The sequence below is a fragment of the Bos indicus x Bos taurus genome, chromosome 6, assembly GCF_003369695.1.
Source record: "Bos indicus x Bos taurus breed Angus x Brahman F1 hybrid chromosome 6, Bos_hybrid_MaternalHap_v2.0, whole genome shotgun sequence".
NCBI classification, from domain to species: Eukaryota; Metazoa; Chordata; class Mammalia; order Artiodactyla; family Bovidae; genus Bos; species Bos indicus x Bos taurus.
In genome coordinates, this window is record NC_040081.1 from 116886422 (window position 1) to 116900723 (window position 14302).

The 14302-nt window shown below is 62.4% G+C and overlaps 1 protein-coding gene across 6 annotated transcripts in view; it reads left to right on the forward strand.

Moving 5' to 3' along the window:
• The window catches only part of GAK (cyclin G associated kinase), a 47881-nt gene that overhangs the window by 31820 nt on the left and 1759 nt on the right, over positions 1-14302 (forward strand). For 5 of the 6 annotated variants that reach the window (XM_027545273.1, XM_027545276.1, XM_027545275.1 and 2 more), the window contains 10 exons: positions 2387-2581; positions 2902-3019; positions 3342-3421; positions 6600-6793; positions 7227-7370; positions 7458-7850; positions 8080-8253; positions 8709-8819; positions 9844-9960; positions 13845-14069. In XM_027545273.1, coding sequence (XP_027401074.1) covers positions 2387-2581; positions 2902-3019; positions 3342-3421; positions 6600-6793; positions 7227-7370; positions 7458-7850; positions 8080-8253; positions 8709-8819; positions 9844-9960; positions 13845-14069 — 1751 coding nt within the window. Of the gene's footprint in view, positions 1-2386; positions 2582-2901; positions 3020-3341; positions 3422-6599; positions 6794-7226; positions 7371-7457; positions 7851-8079; positions 8254-8708; positions 8820-9843; positions 9961-10451; positions 11528-13844; positions 14070-14302 lie in introns of those variants that run through there. The other variant, XM_027545279.1, reaches the window with a different exon arrangement.

Consider the following 14302-nt stretch of genomic DNA (forward strand, 5'->3'; position numbering starts at 1 on the left):
CGCTTCCATCCACCTCGCAGCAAGGGGGAGCCTGGTGCTGTGTCTGAGGAGTCATTAGGCCCCTGGAGTCCCTGGAGTCCCTCCTCTGTGGGGAGGGCCTTGGAGCGGGGAGAGCCAGGGCCCTGACCGTGGGGGAAATGGGAGTGTCCAGGCTGGTGAGGCACCACTGTGGGTATCGCCCTTACTCGGGGTGGCTGCGTGGCCTGGATGGTGGGGTGGGGAGCTTGCCCCTCTCCTGGTTGTTGGCCCAGCCTGTTGGCTCACTGCCCGGGGCAGCACCTTGTCCCTCACCCCCCTGAGAGGGCTGGCCACACTCTGATGTCTTCTGTGTGGCTCCAGAGGGTGGGGGGTGGGGGCCCATCCACTGTGCAGAAGGGGCAGGAGAGCAAGGGCTGGGCTGCCAGGCAGGCTTCTGACCCCTTCAGCCCGTCAGCCTCCCGTGCAGGCACATCCAGGGCTCCCGAGCTGTGCCTGCAGTGAGGGCCCTGCTCAGGTTGTGGTCAGAGCCGGCAGTGTTGCTGCTGGTGTGTGTGTGCCTGGCTCTGGGCCCTAGTAGACCCCAGGCTGCTGCCCTGGAGACGCGCAAGTGCGGAGAGTGTCCGCCCCCTCCCGCCCCCAACAGCTCAAGAGCAGCGCCAGCTCTGAGTGCACGGCTTCTCCATGCCTGTCAGAGAAGCCTCCTTGGAGCCTTCAGCTGGCCGCCAGCCCCAGGAGGGACGGGGCCCACAGAAGACGCAGGCGCCCCAAGGACAGGTTGGCGAGGGAGGCTGCCGCTCAAGGGGCATGAGGTCACCCCGGGGACAGTCAGATGAGGCGGCCTTCACACGAGACTTGGAAGCGTGCCAGGAAGTGTGGGGCCACTGGTCCATGTGTTCGAGACTCTGACAAAGTGGGGGCTGGAGGCCATGCTTGGGCAGGGAGGGAGCTTGTCAGAAGCTCTGTGCCCTGGATGGATGTAAATGCCATTGGCCGTGTCAGATGACCCGACAGACGCACCCCCGGGGCCCTGTGGGAGACGGAGTCCAGAGGAGGTCCTGATGATTCCCCCAACTTAACGGAAGAGCTCAAGGCTCAGACGCCCAGAGGACACAGCAGGGTTCAGGCCAAATCAGAAGGCGCGCCTGGGCCGCTGGGACCCACCACGGGTGCTCTCCACACGGCCAGTGTGGGTGCTGAGAGAGACGCTGAGGCCGCAAGGGGAGCCCCGGGGCGTGCTCGGGTGACCCAGGAGCTCGTGACGGGAAGCATGGGCCGGTTGTTGGGAAGCTGCTTTGTGGCACTGTGGGCCTGCACCCTCACAGAGGTGGGCAGGGGCGTGTGCGGGCCGTGCCCAGAGGCTGGAACCCCAGTCGTGTCGCCCGCCCACTCTCACTGCCCAGGTTGCCTGCTCCTCTCAGTCTTGGGTCTTGAGTCTGCTTCCAAGCTCACTCAGGCTGTGGACGTGGGTCATGGGTCCTGGCTTCTTGCTGTTGGTGAAAAGTGCCCAGATCTCCTGGCACACGGCGGGCGGTCCTACCACAGCTGTCACGAGTGGTGAGAGTGCTCTGGTAACATGAAGTGTGACAGTTGTGGGTTTAAATTCAGTTGTGGCCCCTGTTTGTTCCCAGGAGACAGGTTAGACCAGGGCCAGAAATGGCGGCGCCACAGAGAGGGGGTGGGGCCTCGCAGAAGGGGTGGAGCCACGCAGAGGGGGCGGAGCCTCAGGGAGGGGGCGGAGCCTCAGGGAGGGGCGGTGCCACACGGGGGCCAGGCCACAGAGAGGGCAGTACCTCAGAGGGGGTGGAGCCATGGAGCCATTGAAACCGGAAAGGAGTCACAGGAGCGGGTTGCAGATCCACAGAGCAGGATGCGGACGGTCTCAGTGCCAGTGAAGCAAGTTGGTGGGTCAGATCAGAGACACAGCATGTCCCACGATAGAAATGTGCATTTGGAGCCCTCGAAAAGGCCCAGTCTGGGCCCTTAAACTGCAGCAGGTTGAGAACAATAGAAATCGTGTGAGACGTGTTCCCAGGCCATTGAGGAGTTAATCCGGAAATCAGGACAGCAAGACTGTTTTGGAAACCCTAGATGTTTCCAAGGGAAAAAGCCTACTTCTGAGTAGCCGTAAATCAGAGAGGAAGTCTCAAGGGAAATGTGAAGACATTTTGAACTGAGTGAAAATTACGTAAGGTTCATGAAATGACACTAGAACGTTGCTTTGAGGGGAATTTCACGTGAAATGCTAACGTGTGATTGAAAAAAGGTTGATGTCCTGACAGGCTCCAGAGACAGGGAACATGCATGTGACGAACGTGACGTAGCGTGTGGGCTGCACGTGGAGAACGTGGATGATCCCCATGGGCTGAGTACAGAGCACACGTGACCCGGCTTGCCTCCTGCCCTCCAGGTACATTGAGTACATGTGTGACATGGTGGCCGAGGAGCCCGTCACGCCCCACAGCAAGCCCATCCTGGTGAAGGCCGTGGTCATGACGCCTGTGCCGCTCTTCAGCAAGCAGAGGAGCGGCTGCAGGCCCTTCTGCGAGGTCTACGTGGGGGATGAGCGCGTGACCACCACGTCCCAGGAATACGATAAGATGAGGTGGGCTCGGGCACAGGCCCTTCTGTCTGTGCAGCCTCGTGCTCCTGCAGCTGTGGGAGGCGCCTGTTCTCTGGGCTTGCAGCCGGGTGGTGGGCCTCGGTGCGGTGGGGCTGGGAGACGTGAGCCTGGGTGGGGTGGGCTGGAGGCAGGGCTGGCAGAGTGGCTCCTTGGACGTCATTTCCTGGAGCACCCTCCTGCCCAAACCCTGACATAATTTGGTAGAAAAATCACGAGGCAGGAGGAAACACGCTTTGGTCTTCGTCAGCATGTGCGCCTCTCGCTTACGTAAGGGAACTGCTTGTTTTGGTTCTGTTCTCCAGAGACTTTAAAATTGAGGATGGCAAAGCGGTCATTCCCCTGGGCATAACAGTCCAGGGGGACGTGCTCATCATCATCTATCATGCGAGGTCCACCCTGGGAGGAAGGCTGCAGGCCAAGGTAAGGGGGGTGCCAGCGGCCCCGGGCTCACAGGTGAGCTTGGCCCTTTGTGTGCGGTGAGGGCCCCAGTCTCGTCTGTGTGGCAGCGCTGGTCGGCAGCCTGCACCTGCCCTCTGCACGGGCCCGAGGGCCTGCTAGGCTGTGGCCTGGGGCTCCCCTGTGGGCCCAAGGAGCTGCTTGTCAGCAGAGGCACCACCCTGATGTCTCTGTGTCCCCGCCACCTGGAACCCTGCCTGGGGCTCTGAGACCCTGGGACCCATGAGAAGCCTGGCGGGGCCCCCACCCAGCCTGAGGACCACTGCTCCTGTGCTCCCGCCCGCAGATGGCGTCCATGAAGATGTTTCAGATCCAGTTTCACACAGGGTTCGTGCCTCGGAACGCGGCTACTGTGAAGTTTGCCAAGTATGTTGGTGCCGCGCCGTGGGGGGATGGGAGGGGTTGGGGCACACAGACACCCCCGCTGTGGGTGGGGGGCAGATGCATGCCGCACGGTGGAAACTGGCAGGTGCCCAGGAGGGCTCCTGCAGAAGGTGCCAAGCGGGGGCTGCTCGTGGTGATGGCTCGGGGGACCCCCAGCATCAGTGGTGTGGGCCGGAGGTGCCTCTCGGGTTTCTGTGTGTTGCTGCTTCTTTAAGAGCCTCGAGGCTCATGTTTCCGCGTGTTGTTGCCCTTTAATAGCCTCCAGGCACGTTCCCGTCTGTTAGTGTGTTTTCACGTTGGCTCCTAGCGTTCTGCTTTATGTGACAACAAGACAGAGATGAGGAGTGTCACATCTTTAGGCCTCAGGTTTTTCTCCTTCAGGGAGGGTGCCTCAGGGCTTCCATAGGCCTAGCTTCCTGAGACGTGTCTCTTCAGGAGCCAGATGATGAAGACGAGTGAGCAGAAGATGTGCGCACGTCTAAGCTGGGGAGCGGCATTTACTGCCTGGGTCATGTGTGCGGGGAAATACAGGGGTTCTACTGCAGACCTGGAGCAGGTAGACAGGAGGCAGGAGTGACTCGGGGGCTGCGGACCGCACGTGTGGTAGCAGAGTAGACGTGGGAACGTGGTGGAGGTGGGGATGTCGAGTGCCGGGGAGAGGCCAGGCAGCCCTGTTTGGAGCCCGAGGAAAAAAGGATACAGTGGAGATCGTGCTGGGAAGACCGCTGGCCGGAAACTTCCTGAAAGTGATCTGAGAGACAGCAAACCATAGAATCAGAACTGGAAAGCGGGACCTCTTTGGTGGTCCAGTGGTTAAGACTCAAAGCTGCTAGTGCAGGGAGCCCGTGTCCGATCCCTGGTCAGGGAACTAAAGCCCGTCTGCTGCAACTGAACGTCCAGTGCAGTCAAATAAAATCAAACCGGAAACAGCAAGCAGCTCTTAGAAGGAAGGGATGTCAAACTGCTGAAAACCGAAGATGACCTTTCCAGTGCCCCTGGGGTGGCCTTCAAAGTAAGGAGACCAGCAGCTGCTGTGCACCCGCGCAGTGGAGCCGAGTTGGGACATTTACGGGAGAAGAGCATCACCAACCGCGAAGTCCGTGTCTGGGGGAATCATCCTTCAAACGTCACGGCCGGTCAGAGGTGTTTCCAGGCAACGAGACGTCCGCAGCACGTGTGTCACGCATGGGCCTGTGGGGCCGTGCGCAGGACACGTAAGGAAATGGGGTTGGAAAGAGAAAGCCCCCATCAAAGGTGGGCAGGAGGCTCCTGGCGCTTCAGAGGGATGGCGTCCACACGGCCTGTCAGCTCCTGGGCGGGCTGCCGCGTCCCTCGTTGCCCGGGAAGCAGTTTAGAGCTGTGAAGACAACAAGTAACGCGCCGGGAGCCATGCAGAGTTAGTCTTCTCATGGTGAGAACTCCTCGAGATGAGAACCGCTGAGATCTCCGTCTCAGTGACGTTCACGTGGCAGCGTGGCACCGTTAGCCCTGCCCCCAGAGCCTTAGGCTCAGTGGCTCCAGATTGGGAAGAGGCCCAGTGCTGTTGGTGGTCGGGTGGTGAGTGAGACGCGGTGTCACGTCTGCGACCCCTGGTGTCTGCTCGGGCCTCCTTGGGGTCCCCACGGCCCGAGAAGCGGCCACCCCTGGGGGTGTGGTCCTGCTTGTGTCTGGAGAGAGACTGGGTTTACTCTGTATGGACAGGGGAGCTGTGCTTCACTGCAGGTCAGGCCTCTGGAAGTGGACTCATTGGTTAAAGAGGAGAAAGGCAAGTGGTGCCTGGTGGGCTGTTGAAAGAGGACACTTTTCAGAAGGACTCACATTCCTCAGGGGCCCTCCTGTAACGGGGGTGGGGAGCAGGTGTGAGCGACGATGGGGCAGTCTGGGGCGAAAGCCAGTGCGTTTGTTCCCTGCCCAGTGGGTTTGTTCCCTGCCCAGTGGGTGGGGCTGGTCCTTCTGAGACCCTGGCCCTTGAGGGGCGCTGGGGGCTGCACCTCGTGTCATAGACCTCATTGTGTCCTCACTGGCTGTGAAGACCCTGGCTTGGGGGCCGACTCTGGGCTGGACCGGGCGGGGAGGCGGGGTGGGTGGCCGCCAGCATGTTGCTGAGAGCGGGCCCTGGGGCCCTGCCTCCCTGGAGCTGAGCTTTAGCGGCCTCGCACCCTCTGTGGGCTGGTCCCCACCTCGTGGACGGGCCCATCCCCAGGCCCTTCACCGCCATTGCTGTCGGGCTTCCCCGCTGTGGTCCCTGCGCCTTCTCCTCCCGACGGCTGACTGTCCCTGTGTCGTCTTCTGGGGGCGCCCCACCGGGACCCGAAGGAGAGCCCCACGGCCCGGCAGCCGCTCTGCCTGCACCCACATGGGCCTGGCCTCACTCCGCAGAGGCCCCTGGTTCCCTCATCATGCAGAGGGGGCTAGGGCCATGAGGAATGGAAAGGACTGACTGGGGGACGTCACTCTGGGGTCACGCGTGCTTGCTCACCCCGTGTTGTTGGGTCGCGACACCTCCGGCCCTCGGGGACCTGCCACTCCTTTTTAGCTCCTCCTCTCGTCGCCTTCCTGTTTTTACACGCACGACCAGTAAGTAACGCGAAGAGAGGTCAGCGAAGAACCCGCTGTGGCCCTGCTGCCGGCTGAGGAACTGGGGTGCGTCAGTGCTGTCCTCAGGTGCCCTCGGCGGGGAGGAGCAGGCTGGAATTCCCTGCAGGTGGAGGGCCGTGGGCCTCAGGCTGCCCGGTGAGCTGGCTGCCGCGGCCAGGCTGCTCCCACCCCATGGGGGTAGGCCATTGTCTCTGCAGCAGCTCCCAGAGGTCTTGGTTTGTGGACGTCTGTTCACAGGGGTTTTGCCAGGATGGATGGCATTGTTTTTATTTGAACCTGCATTTTACGACCTGAGAGCCTGATCCGATTTGAAGCCCAGGACCTGAGGGGTGACGGGAGTTGGGCTCCTGCTCTGAGGGTGTGGTCGGGTCTTGCTGCACACAGACCCCGCAGGCCCCTCTGAGCTTTTGCTCGGTGGTGGCTTGCATGTCCAGAGCATGAGGTGCCGGTGTGGTGCCCGCCGAGAACACGGCCCTGCCCCGTGCCTGCATCCTGGTGGACGTTGGGGTGACCCCGACGTGCCCGTGGTCCTTCCTAACCTGCGCCTGGCCTCCAACTGCAGGTATGATCTGGATGCTTGCGACATCCAGGAGAAGTACCCCGACTTGTTCCAAGTGAGCCTGGAGGTGGAGGTGGAGCCCAGAGACAGGCCCGGCCACGAGGCCCCGCCCTGGGAGGGTGCAGGCATGCGAGGGCTGAACCCCAAGATCCTCTTCTCCAGCCGGGAGGAGCAGCAAGATGTCCTGTCCAAGTTTGGTGAGATCCAGCGTTGAGGGCACGCCTGCGGGGCCCCTGCAGAGGTCATCCTGGTGACCCCTGTCCGCGGGATCAAGGCCTCTTTCCAGAGCGCTTCTGAGTGAGCGCCGGAAGCATGCCGGTGGTGACCCTGGGGCTCCCTTGGCCACAGTACAGGTTGCCTGTGTTCTTGGCTGGCTTTTTCTCCATTTTTTAACGTGAGGTATAGCTAAGTATTCCTAAAAAGCATGTGCACCTCTGTGAGCACATCTGTGTGCATGGGTATACACGTGTGCACACGTGTGACCCAGGGCAGCCTCGGGCAGCAGTGGTATCCATTCACAGATGGGCCCGCATTGGTTGTCCTGTGGGTTCTGGACGTGGAAGCTTGTCCCAGCCCTGGGCCTGGTCCTGGAGCCCTGAGTGGGGGGCCTGACACCCCCTCTTCCTGCAGGGAAGCCAGAGCTCCCCAGGCAGCCTGGGTCCACCGCACAGTACGACGCCGAGGCCGGGCCCGCGGATGCCGAGCCCCCCGAGTCAGACTCGCCGCACAGCAGCGTGGATGCTGACCACTTCCTGCACACGCTGGACTGGCGGGGTGGGTTGGTGGGTCTGGCTGCCCCCTGGGGCTCCCCTCGGCACCCCCTCGTGCTGAGCCACAGCTGTCCTGCTGTGTTCTTTGCAGAGGATCGGGACTCCAGTGTGGGCCCGGAGGGTCACCTGGCCGAGGAGGGTCCCTCTGCTGTGGCCGAGGACGGCTGTGTGAGTGAGCCATCGGACGAGGAAGCCCCGACACCCTCTGCGGAGAGCGGGGACACAGGCGATGAGGACGTGCCCGCCCCCGCCGCCCCGCAGGACGACAGCGTGGACCTTCTGGGGCTGCACGCGGAGGCGGGGCCTGTGCCCGCCCCCCAGGCCCCCGGCGGCCCCCCCAGCAATGCAGACCTGCTCGGCTGCCTGCTCGGGGCCCCGGGCCCCGCTCCGGAGGGTGCTGTGGGGGGCCTGCTCGACGGGGATGCGGCCCTGCTCTTCAGCAGCCCAGCCCCCGCGCCTTGCACCCAGACAACTGCCCCGGCCGGTAGGTGCTGCTGCTGGGAGTGCTCTGTCATTCAGGCACCTTGAGCCATTGCGAGGCGGGCGCTGGTCAGCACTAACCCCCACACTCGGGGCCCAGGTGCCTGGGGAGGGTTGTCCCGGGGTGGGCGCCTGAGCTGAGTGTGCATGGCGGTGCCCGCGCTCAGGCCTGCCTGGGCTGAGTGTGCATTGCCGTGCCTGCACTCATGCCCGCCCACTCCGTGTCGCCGCAGCTGACCCGTTCGGCCCGCTCCTGCTGCCGCCCGACGTGGACACCCCTCCTAGCTCGCAGCCTGACCTCTTCGGGGAATTCCTCAACTCAGACGCCCCGGCCGCCCAGCCCGCGCCCTTCCCCTCCACCCACAGCGCTCCGCCGCCAGCCTGCAGCACCGACTTCCTGCATCTTGGTGAGGGCAGCCTCTGCTCCTGGGTGTGGGGCGGGCGGGCATGGTCTCAGGTCCTCCCTCCCCCGGGACGGGTGCGCAGCCGGTGTCCACACTGTGCACCCTGCTGGGTTCATGGGGTGGGAGGCAGGTTTGGGGGTGTCTGTGTGTGGCTGGCTGCAGCGGGAGGAGGCCCCTGGAGAACCTCTCAAGTGAGGAACCAGACGCTGGTCTCAGCACTGCCCTCAGAGTCTCCACTTGCTGACTCCTCACGCCCTGTCCTCAGCCTGAGGGAACCAGTCAGAGGGCGGCCTGAAGGGTGTGAGCCTGGGGGCCCCCTGCCCGGCCGCCCGAGCAGGGGATGGGGGTGCCCCGCAGACGGGACTCACAGCCAGGCTGTCCCCGGGGCCCTGAGAGCTCATGTGAGGCTGTGTGTCCACCCCACCGGGGACCCTCAGAAAGCGCCATTGTCTTCCCAGGGGACCTGCCCGCCGAGCCCAGCAAGATGACAGCCTCTGCCAGCCACCCCGACCTGCTGGGAGCCTGGGATGCCTGGGCTGAGGCGCCGGCCCCCGCGCTGGCTGCAGACGGTTAGTGGAGAGACTGTGCCCTCCCCAGCCCTTCCCTCCCATACCTGCGCTGGTTCTGAAGTTTTCACCCCAACTGTTCCTTAGTGCCTCCTGCAGGGCTCCGGGGAGGCTGTGGGCTGTCCTGGTCTGTCCTCCTGGGGCCGGGAGGGCGACTGGCCTCCCACTTGTCACACGTGTCCTGTAGGAGGCGCCCGTGCTGAATTCTGCTCTGGAGGCAGTGGCGTGTGTGAGGCCCGTGACGCGTAGCTCTCTCAGTTCTGTTCATCTGTAGGCCGTGACTTTACAGACGTGTGTGTGCATGCTAAGTCACTTCAGTCATGTCTGTCTGTGACCCTGTGGACTGCAGCCTCCAAGGCTCCTCTGTCCGTGGGGTTCACCAGGCAAGAATCTTGGAGTGATTACCGTACCCTCCAGGGGATCGTCCTCCAGGGGATCATCCCAACCCAGGGACCGACATGGGTCTCTCTGGGTCCCTGCCCTGGCGGGCGTGCTCCTAATCACTACGCCGCCTGGGAAGCCCTTCGCGGATGGGACTCTGGCGGTCTGACCGGCTGTCAGCTCTTTCGGTTTGCTGTTTTCATTACGAGTGAGGTTGATTATTGTTTCGTATGGGTCTGCTTATTTGTGTTTCTTTTGAGAACTGCTCCACGTTCTCTATTTCTCTGCATCAGAGATTCACCCTTTTCCCTTTAGCTGATGAGAGCTCTTTCTGAGCTGCCGTCACTTGTAATGACCTCACAGTGACTCCTCAGTGACCCAGGAGTTGGGGCAGGACAGCCTGTAGAGTTATGGAGACTGTGGGAACGCGCACTCACGCTCTGGATGGGCTGTGAGGGCCGGCGGGGCGGGCCCAGACGATTTGCTCGGGCTGTCGGGAGTGCCGCACGGAACCTTGGGGGTGGCTCCGCTGCACGTGGCCTTGTCCCACGCGAGGTGACTACACCCAGTGAGGCCTTCAGCACGTGAGCTGGGGGAGGCTGTGCCACCCCAGTGCGTGGGTTCTGACGCCCCTGCCCTTCTCCAGGCACCTTCTTCTCTCCTGGAGACCAGCCAGCCCCTTCTGGCCTTCCGGCTGGCCAGACCAAGTCTCAGAGCCAGGACCCGTTTGCAGACCTTGGCGACCTCAGTGCCGGCCTCCAAGGTAACCTAATGGCCACCTGAGGCTGTGGGGAGCACCAGGCCTCTCTGAGGGGGCTCTGCACCCCCCTGAGGCACGTGGGGAGCACCAGGCCTCTCTGGGTGGGGGGCTTTGCACCCCCCTGAGGCACGTGGGGAGCACCAGGCCTCTCTGGGGGGTCTGCACCCCCCTGAGGCCCTGGGGAGCACCAGGCCTCTCTGGGGGGGGCTGTGCACCCCCTGAGGCACGTGGGGAGCACCAGGCCTCTCTAGGGGGGGCTCCGCACCCCCTGAGGCACGTGGGGAGCACCAGGCCTCTCTGCGGAGGGCCTCTGCACCCCCCTGAGACAAGTGGGAAACAACCAGGCCTCTCTGGCGGTCTGCACCCCGCTGAGGCCATGGGGAGCACCAGGCCTCTCTGGGGGGGCCTCTGCACCCCCCTGAGGCCGTGGGGAGCACCAGGCCTCTCTGTGGGGTCTGCACCCCCCTGAGGTGCGGCCTCACCCAATTCCCCAGGGCCCAGCAACAGCAGCAGATGCCCTTCTGCCTTCTCTCAGGAGCTTGTTGCCAAGACAACGCCAGGAGCTGCCAGAGCAGGCACAGGCACTGGCTCCTCTGCCAGCTCCATGGAGTGTGGGGGCCAGCTGGGGGCTGCCTCAGCCCAGGATGGTGGAACCTGCCTGCCCCGCTTGGAGTGTGGGGCCGGGGTGCAGAATTCACCACCATCACTGTCCTTTCTGAGAAGCCCTCTAAGGACGTTGGTTCTTTGGAGGCCATGAGTGTGTCTCATCCCTTGGCAGTTGGGAGGCATGTGGAATTTTAGGTGAAAATAACATCCCCAGACACTTTCCGGACTTTCACAAAGTTTCATTGTCTCCCTGAACGTGTTCCTGGAACTGTGGGTGTGTCTGGGCTCGAAAGGCAGGGCCACCCAGAGCCTTTTGGGTGCTGCCTGTGGTGGAAAGGACTTCTTAGGATCCGGGGTGCCTGTTCTCAGGGTGGAGCCCCACCTTCAGCCTGGCACTGTGACCCCAGACGTCCATCACACCCCCCTCAGAAAACAGTCCTGCGTGAAGCTCATGGAGCCGAACAGAGAAACAAACCCACATTCTAGCTGGAGACCTCAGCATCCCTGTGTCAGCACAGACGGAGCCGCAGACGGGGGCCAGCGAGGCCCGGGCTGCCGCGGCACACTGCCCAGCAGCAGGGCCCATGCAGCTGCCAGGAAAGGCCACGCGCTGGGCCGCGGGCAACCCTCAGCAAGGGAGAACGGAGACCACATGGAGTGTGTCACTCCCCGGCCGGCAGAGCCGAACGGGAGGTCGATGGCAGTGAGGTAACTCAGAAGTTGAGCTTTTCAGAACCAAATGGCACAATTCTGAATGACACTTATGTGGCAAGTCTTAAGGGAAATAAAACTGTCAAACGGAATGAAAGTGAAAACACAACATGGCTAAACGTGAGGTACGCAGCTAAAGCAGTGCCGGGAGGGAGACGTGTGTCATTGAGTGTGCAGTTTGGAAAAGAGGAGACGGCTCACTGGTGTTGTGAGTTCTCAGCTAAAGATGCTTGTAAAGCAAAGTAAGCTCAAAGCAAATAGAAGGAAGGGAATTGTGCGAAGCCCAAACCAGTGAGAAAGAGAAGAAACTAGAGAAAACGGGTTGATCAAAACGTCAGTTCTGAGAAGATCAGTAAAGCTGACCAATCTCTCCTAAGATGGATTAAAAAGAGAGGTTAGCATGAGTTGTCCACAGAGCCTGGAGGTGCCAAGGGAAGACAGACTCACGGCCTCAGCCCCACACCTGGGCCTGCTGTGAGGGGCCACGCCGGGGAGGAGGCTGTTGGAGAGGGTCTGTAACTGTGGTGAACTTGAGCTCAGTTAGAAACCACCCGTGGAGGAGCCCTCTAGGCCCAGCTGGGTTCCCTGGACCATTTTACCAAATGTTTAAAGAACACCAGTTCTGCACGGTCTTTTTAGGAAGTAGGAAGAGGAGGGAGTATTTTGCAGTTGGTTTTATGAGGCTGGTATCACTCTGATACCAAAACCAGATGGAGACAGTGCAGAAGAAAACCAGAGGCCCCAAGGCAGCATTGCTCACAGACAGAGACCAGCACGAGAGCCCGCCACGGCAGGCAGGGCTTGTCCCAGAAGGCACGGCCGGCTCAGCACCTCAAACCCACGAGCAGGGCCCGCGGAGGGAGGGCTCGGAGGGAACTGTGATCATACCCACGGTGCAGAGAAGGTGTCCGCGGAGTCCAGCCCACCGTGGGGAGCACTGCCAACAGGCCGGCGGCTCGCAGCCTGTAGACTTGAGCCAGCACGTCTTCAGAGTCCTGCTGCCTGCCTCACGCTGGGTTTCGGAAGACTGCACGCTCTCCGGGGCTGAGCCCGGCAGTGCATGAAGGCAGGAGAGGGGCAGAAGGGACAGGCAGTGTGGCCGTGTGCAGACAGTTAGGGTTTCCCGGGCAGACAGTTAGCTGTCTGGGAAAGAGCTTCAGGTCCCAGGACGCGGGAGCAACAGACACACCAGGGCTGCTCCTGTTTGCTGGCAGCACCTGCAGGGAGCCCCCAGTTCAGAGCAGCACTGTCTACAGTCGCCACAAAAGAAGGAAGAAGGAAACTCGCGGCTCTTACCAAGCAGGCACAGGACTTGTGAAGCTACGAAACAGATGAGGAAAGAGGTCGGGGAAGGCCTTGGAGACTAGCTCGCCGCCCAGAGACCAGCGAGGGGAAGGCTCTCCAGCAGTGGTCAAGGGGTCAGCTTAGTCCCCACCGGAATTCAGACAGACTCACTGTAGAATTTATTGGAGAGTTGGGGGAAGGGGTCCGTTCAGCCCACCGAGCCCTGGCAGACTCTAGCTACTGGAATTAGCCCTGCGTGGTGTGGGCAGGACAGACACACGGGTCCTGGGGCAGGATGGAGGACCTGCAAGACAGCGGTGCAAAGCCATTTGTAGAGGCGCTGGGCAAGGAAAGTGGCCTCGCCCTGAACTTCACGCCTGAAACAGCAAGTGAGTGACCACTGCTCAGAAGCGGCTGCAGATTTTCTAAAGCCTTGAGAAGAGGAACAGAAAGGTGTGTCACCCAGACCGTGATCCATCAGAGAAAAATGGGTGAATCGGACTTAGTCAGAAGGTTTTGCTGTGCTGACGGCTGTCAGCAAGATGGACGCTACAGTGGGGAAAGCAGCTCTGAGCCGCGCGTGCCGGCTCCCGCTCACGTGGGGGCAGCAACAGGGAAAACGGAGCCGGACCCGCCCGCCTTGGGGATGAGTGAGCGTCGGAGAGGACGGCAGCCCTGCCCAGTGCCGGGGACAGCGCCGGGCGCAGAGCTGGCGGGCGTGGCTCCCCGTGGACCCGACCCCTGCTGCTGTTCACCCTGGAGGCACGTGCGGGCTGCGCGGGGGTCCGGCCCCAGTGCACAGGGCTGCCACTGGCAGTGGCCTGATGGAACCTGCCAGAGTCCTCCACGGTGCGTCCACCCGCCAGGCTGCCGGCAACAAGGGGCAGCTGGGCGTGTCCTGAGTGAGAAGACCCATCTCAAAGGCCACCTGTCCTGTGATTCCACTTCCAGAATGTCCTTGAGATGATGGTCACAGGTCAGAAAACAGGGACGTCTTGACCCTGCTGCGTGCGTGAATTTGTACACACGTGAAGTGGCCAAGGACCATACACGTGACACGCGACCTGCCCACGTGTGCCGGTCGGGGGCTGAGGGCTCTGGGCACTGGTTTTGAGCTTCCTGGACTGTGTCCTGCGTGTGAACGCATGGGGAGGGGAGCCCGCCAGGCGCCAGCTCGACACGGCCTGTCGCAGCCGCCGACCTGGGGCACGGTCCCCAAGGGCTGAGCGCCTGCGGGCAGTCCGTGTGGGCCGTCGCTGATGCTCCCACGGGAACTGTCTCCCCAGGCTCGCCTGCCGCAGCTGCTCCTGGGGGCTTTGGTCCCAAAGCAGCGCCCCCTCCCAAGGCCAGCAGCTCCTGGCAGACGAGTCGGCCCCCAGCCCAGGGCACCCCGTGGCCCCCCCAGGCCAAGCCGCCCCCCAAAGCCAGTGTACCGCCAAGGCCTAACTACACCTCCAGCTTCAGTGTGATCGGTAGCCGGGAGGAGCGGGGGGTCCGCGCCCCCAGCTTTGGTGAGTATCCCCCTCCGGCCCCGTGAAGTGGGTACAGCAGAGTCACGTCTCGTCTTGTCCGGCTCAGTTCAGTCCTCGGGAAGGGCGTTTAGAGAGACTCCACTGGTGGGAGCCCCTTGGGACAGAAGTTCACGGTTCCAGACCTGTGTCTGGGTGACCTCTGCCCCTGGCAGGCACTTCAGGCGGCCAGGCCACACTGTCCAGGAGCCTTCTCTGCCTCGCTGGCCAGGCAG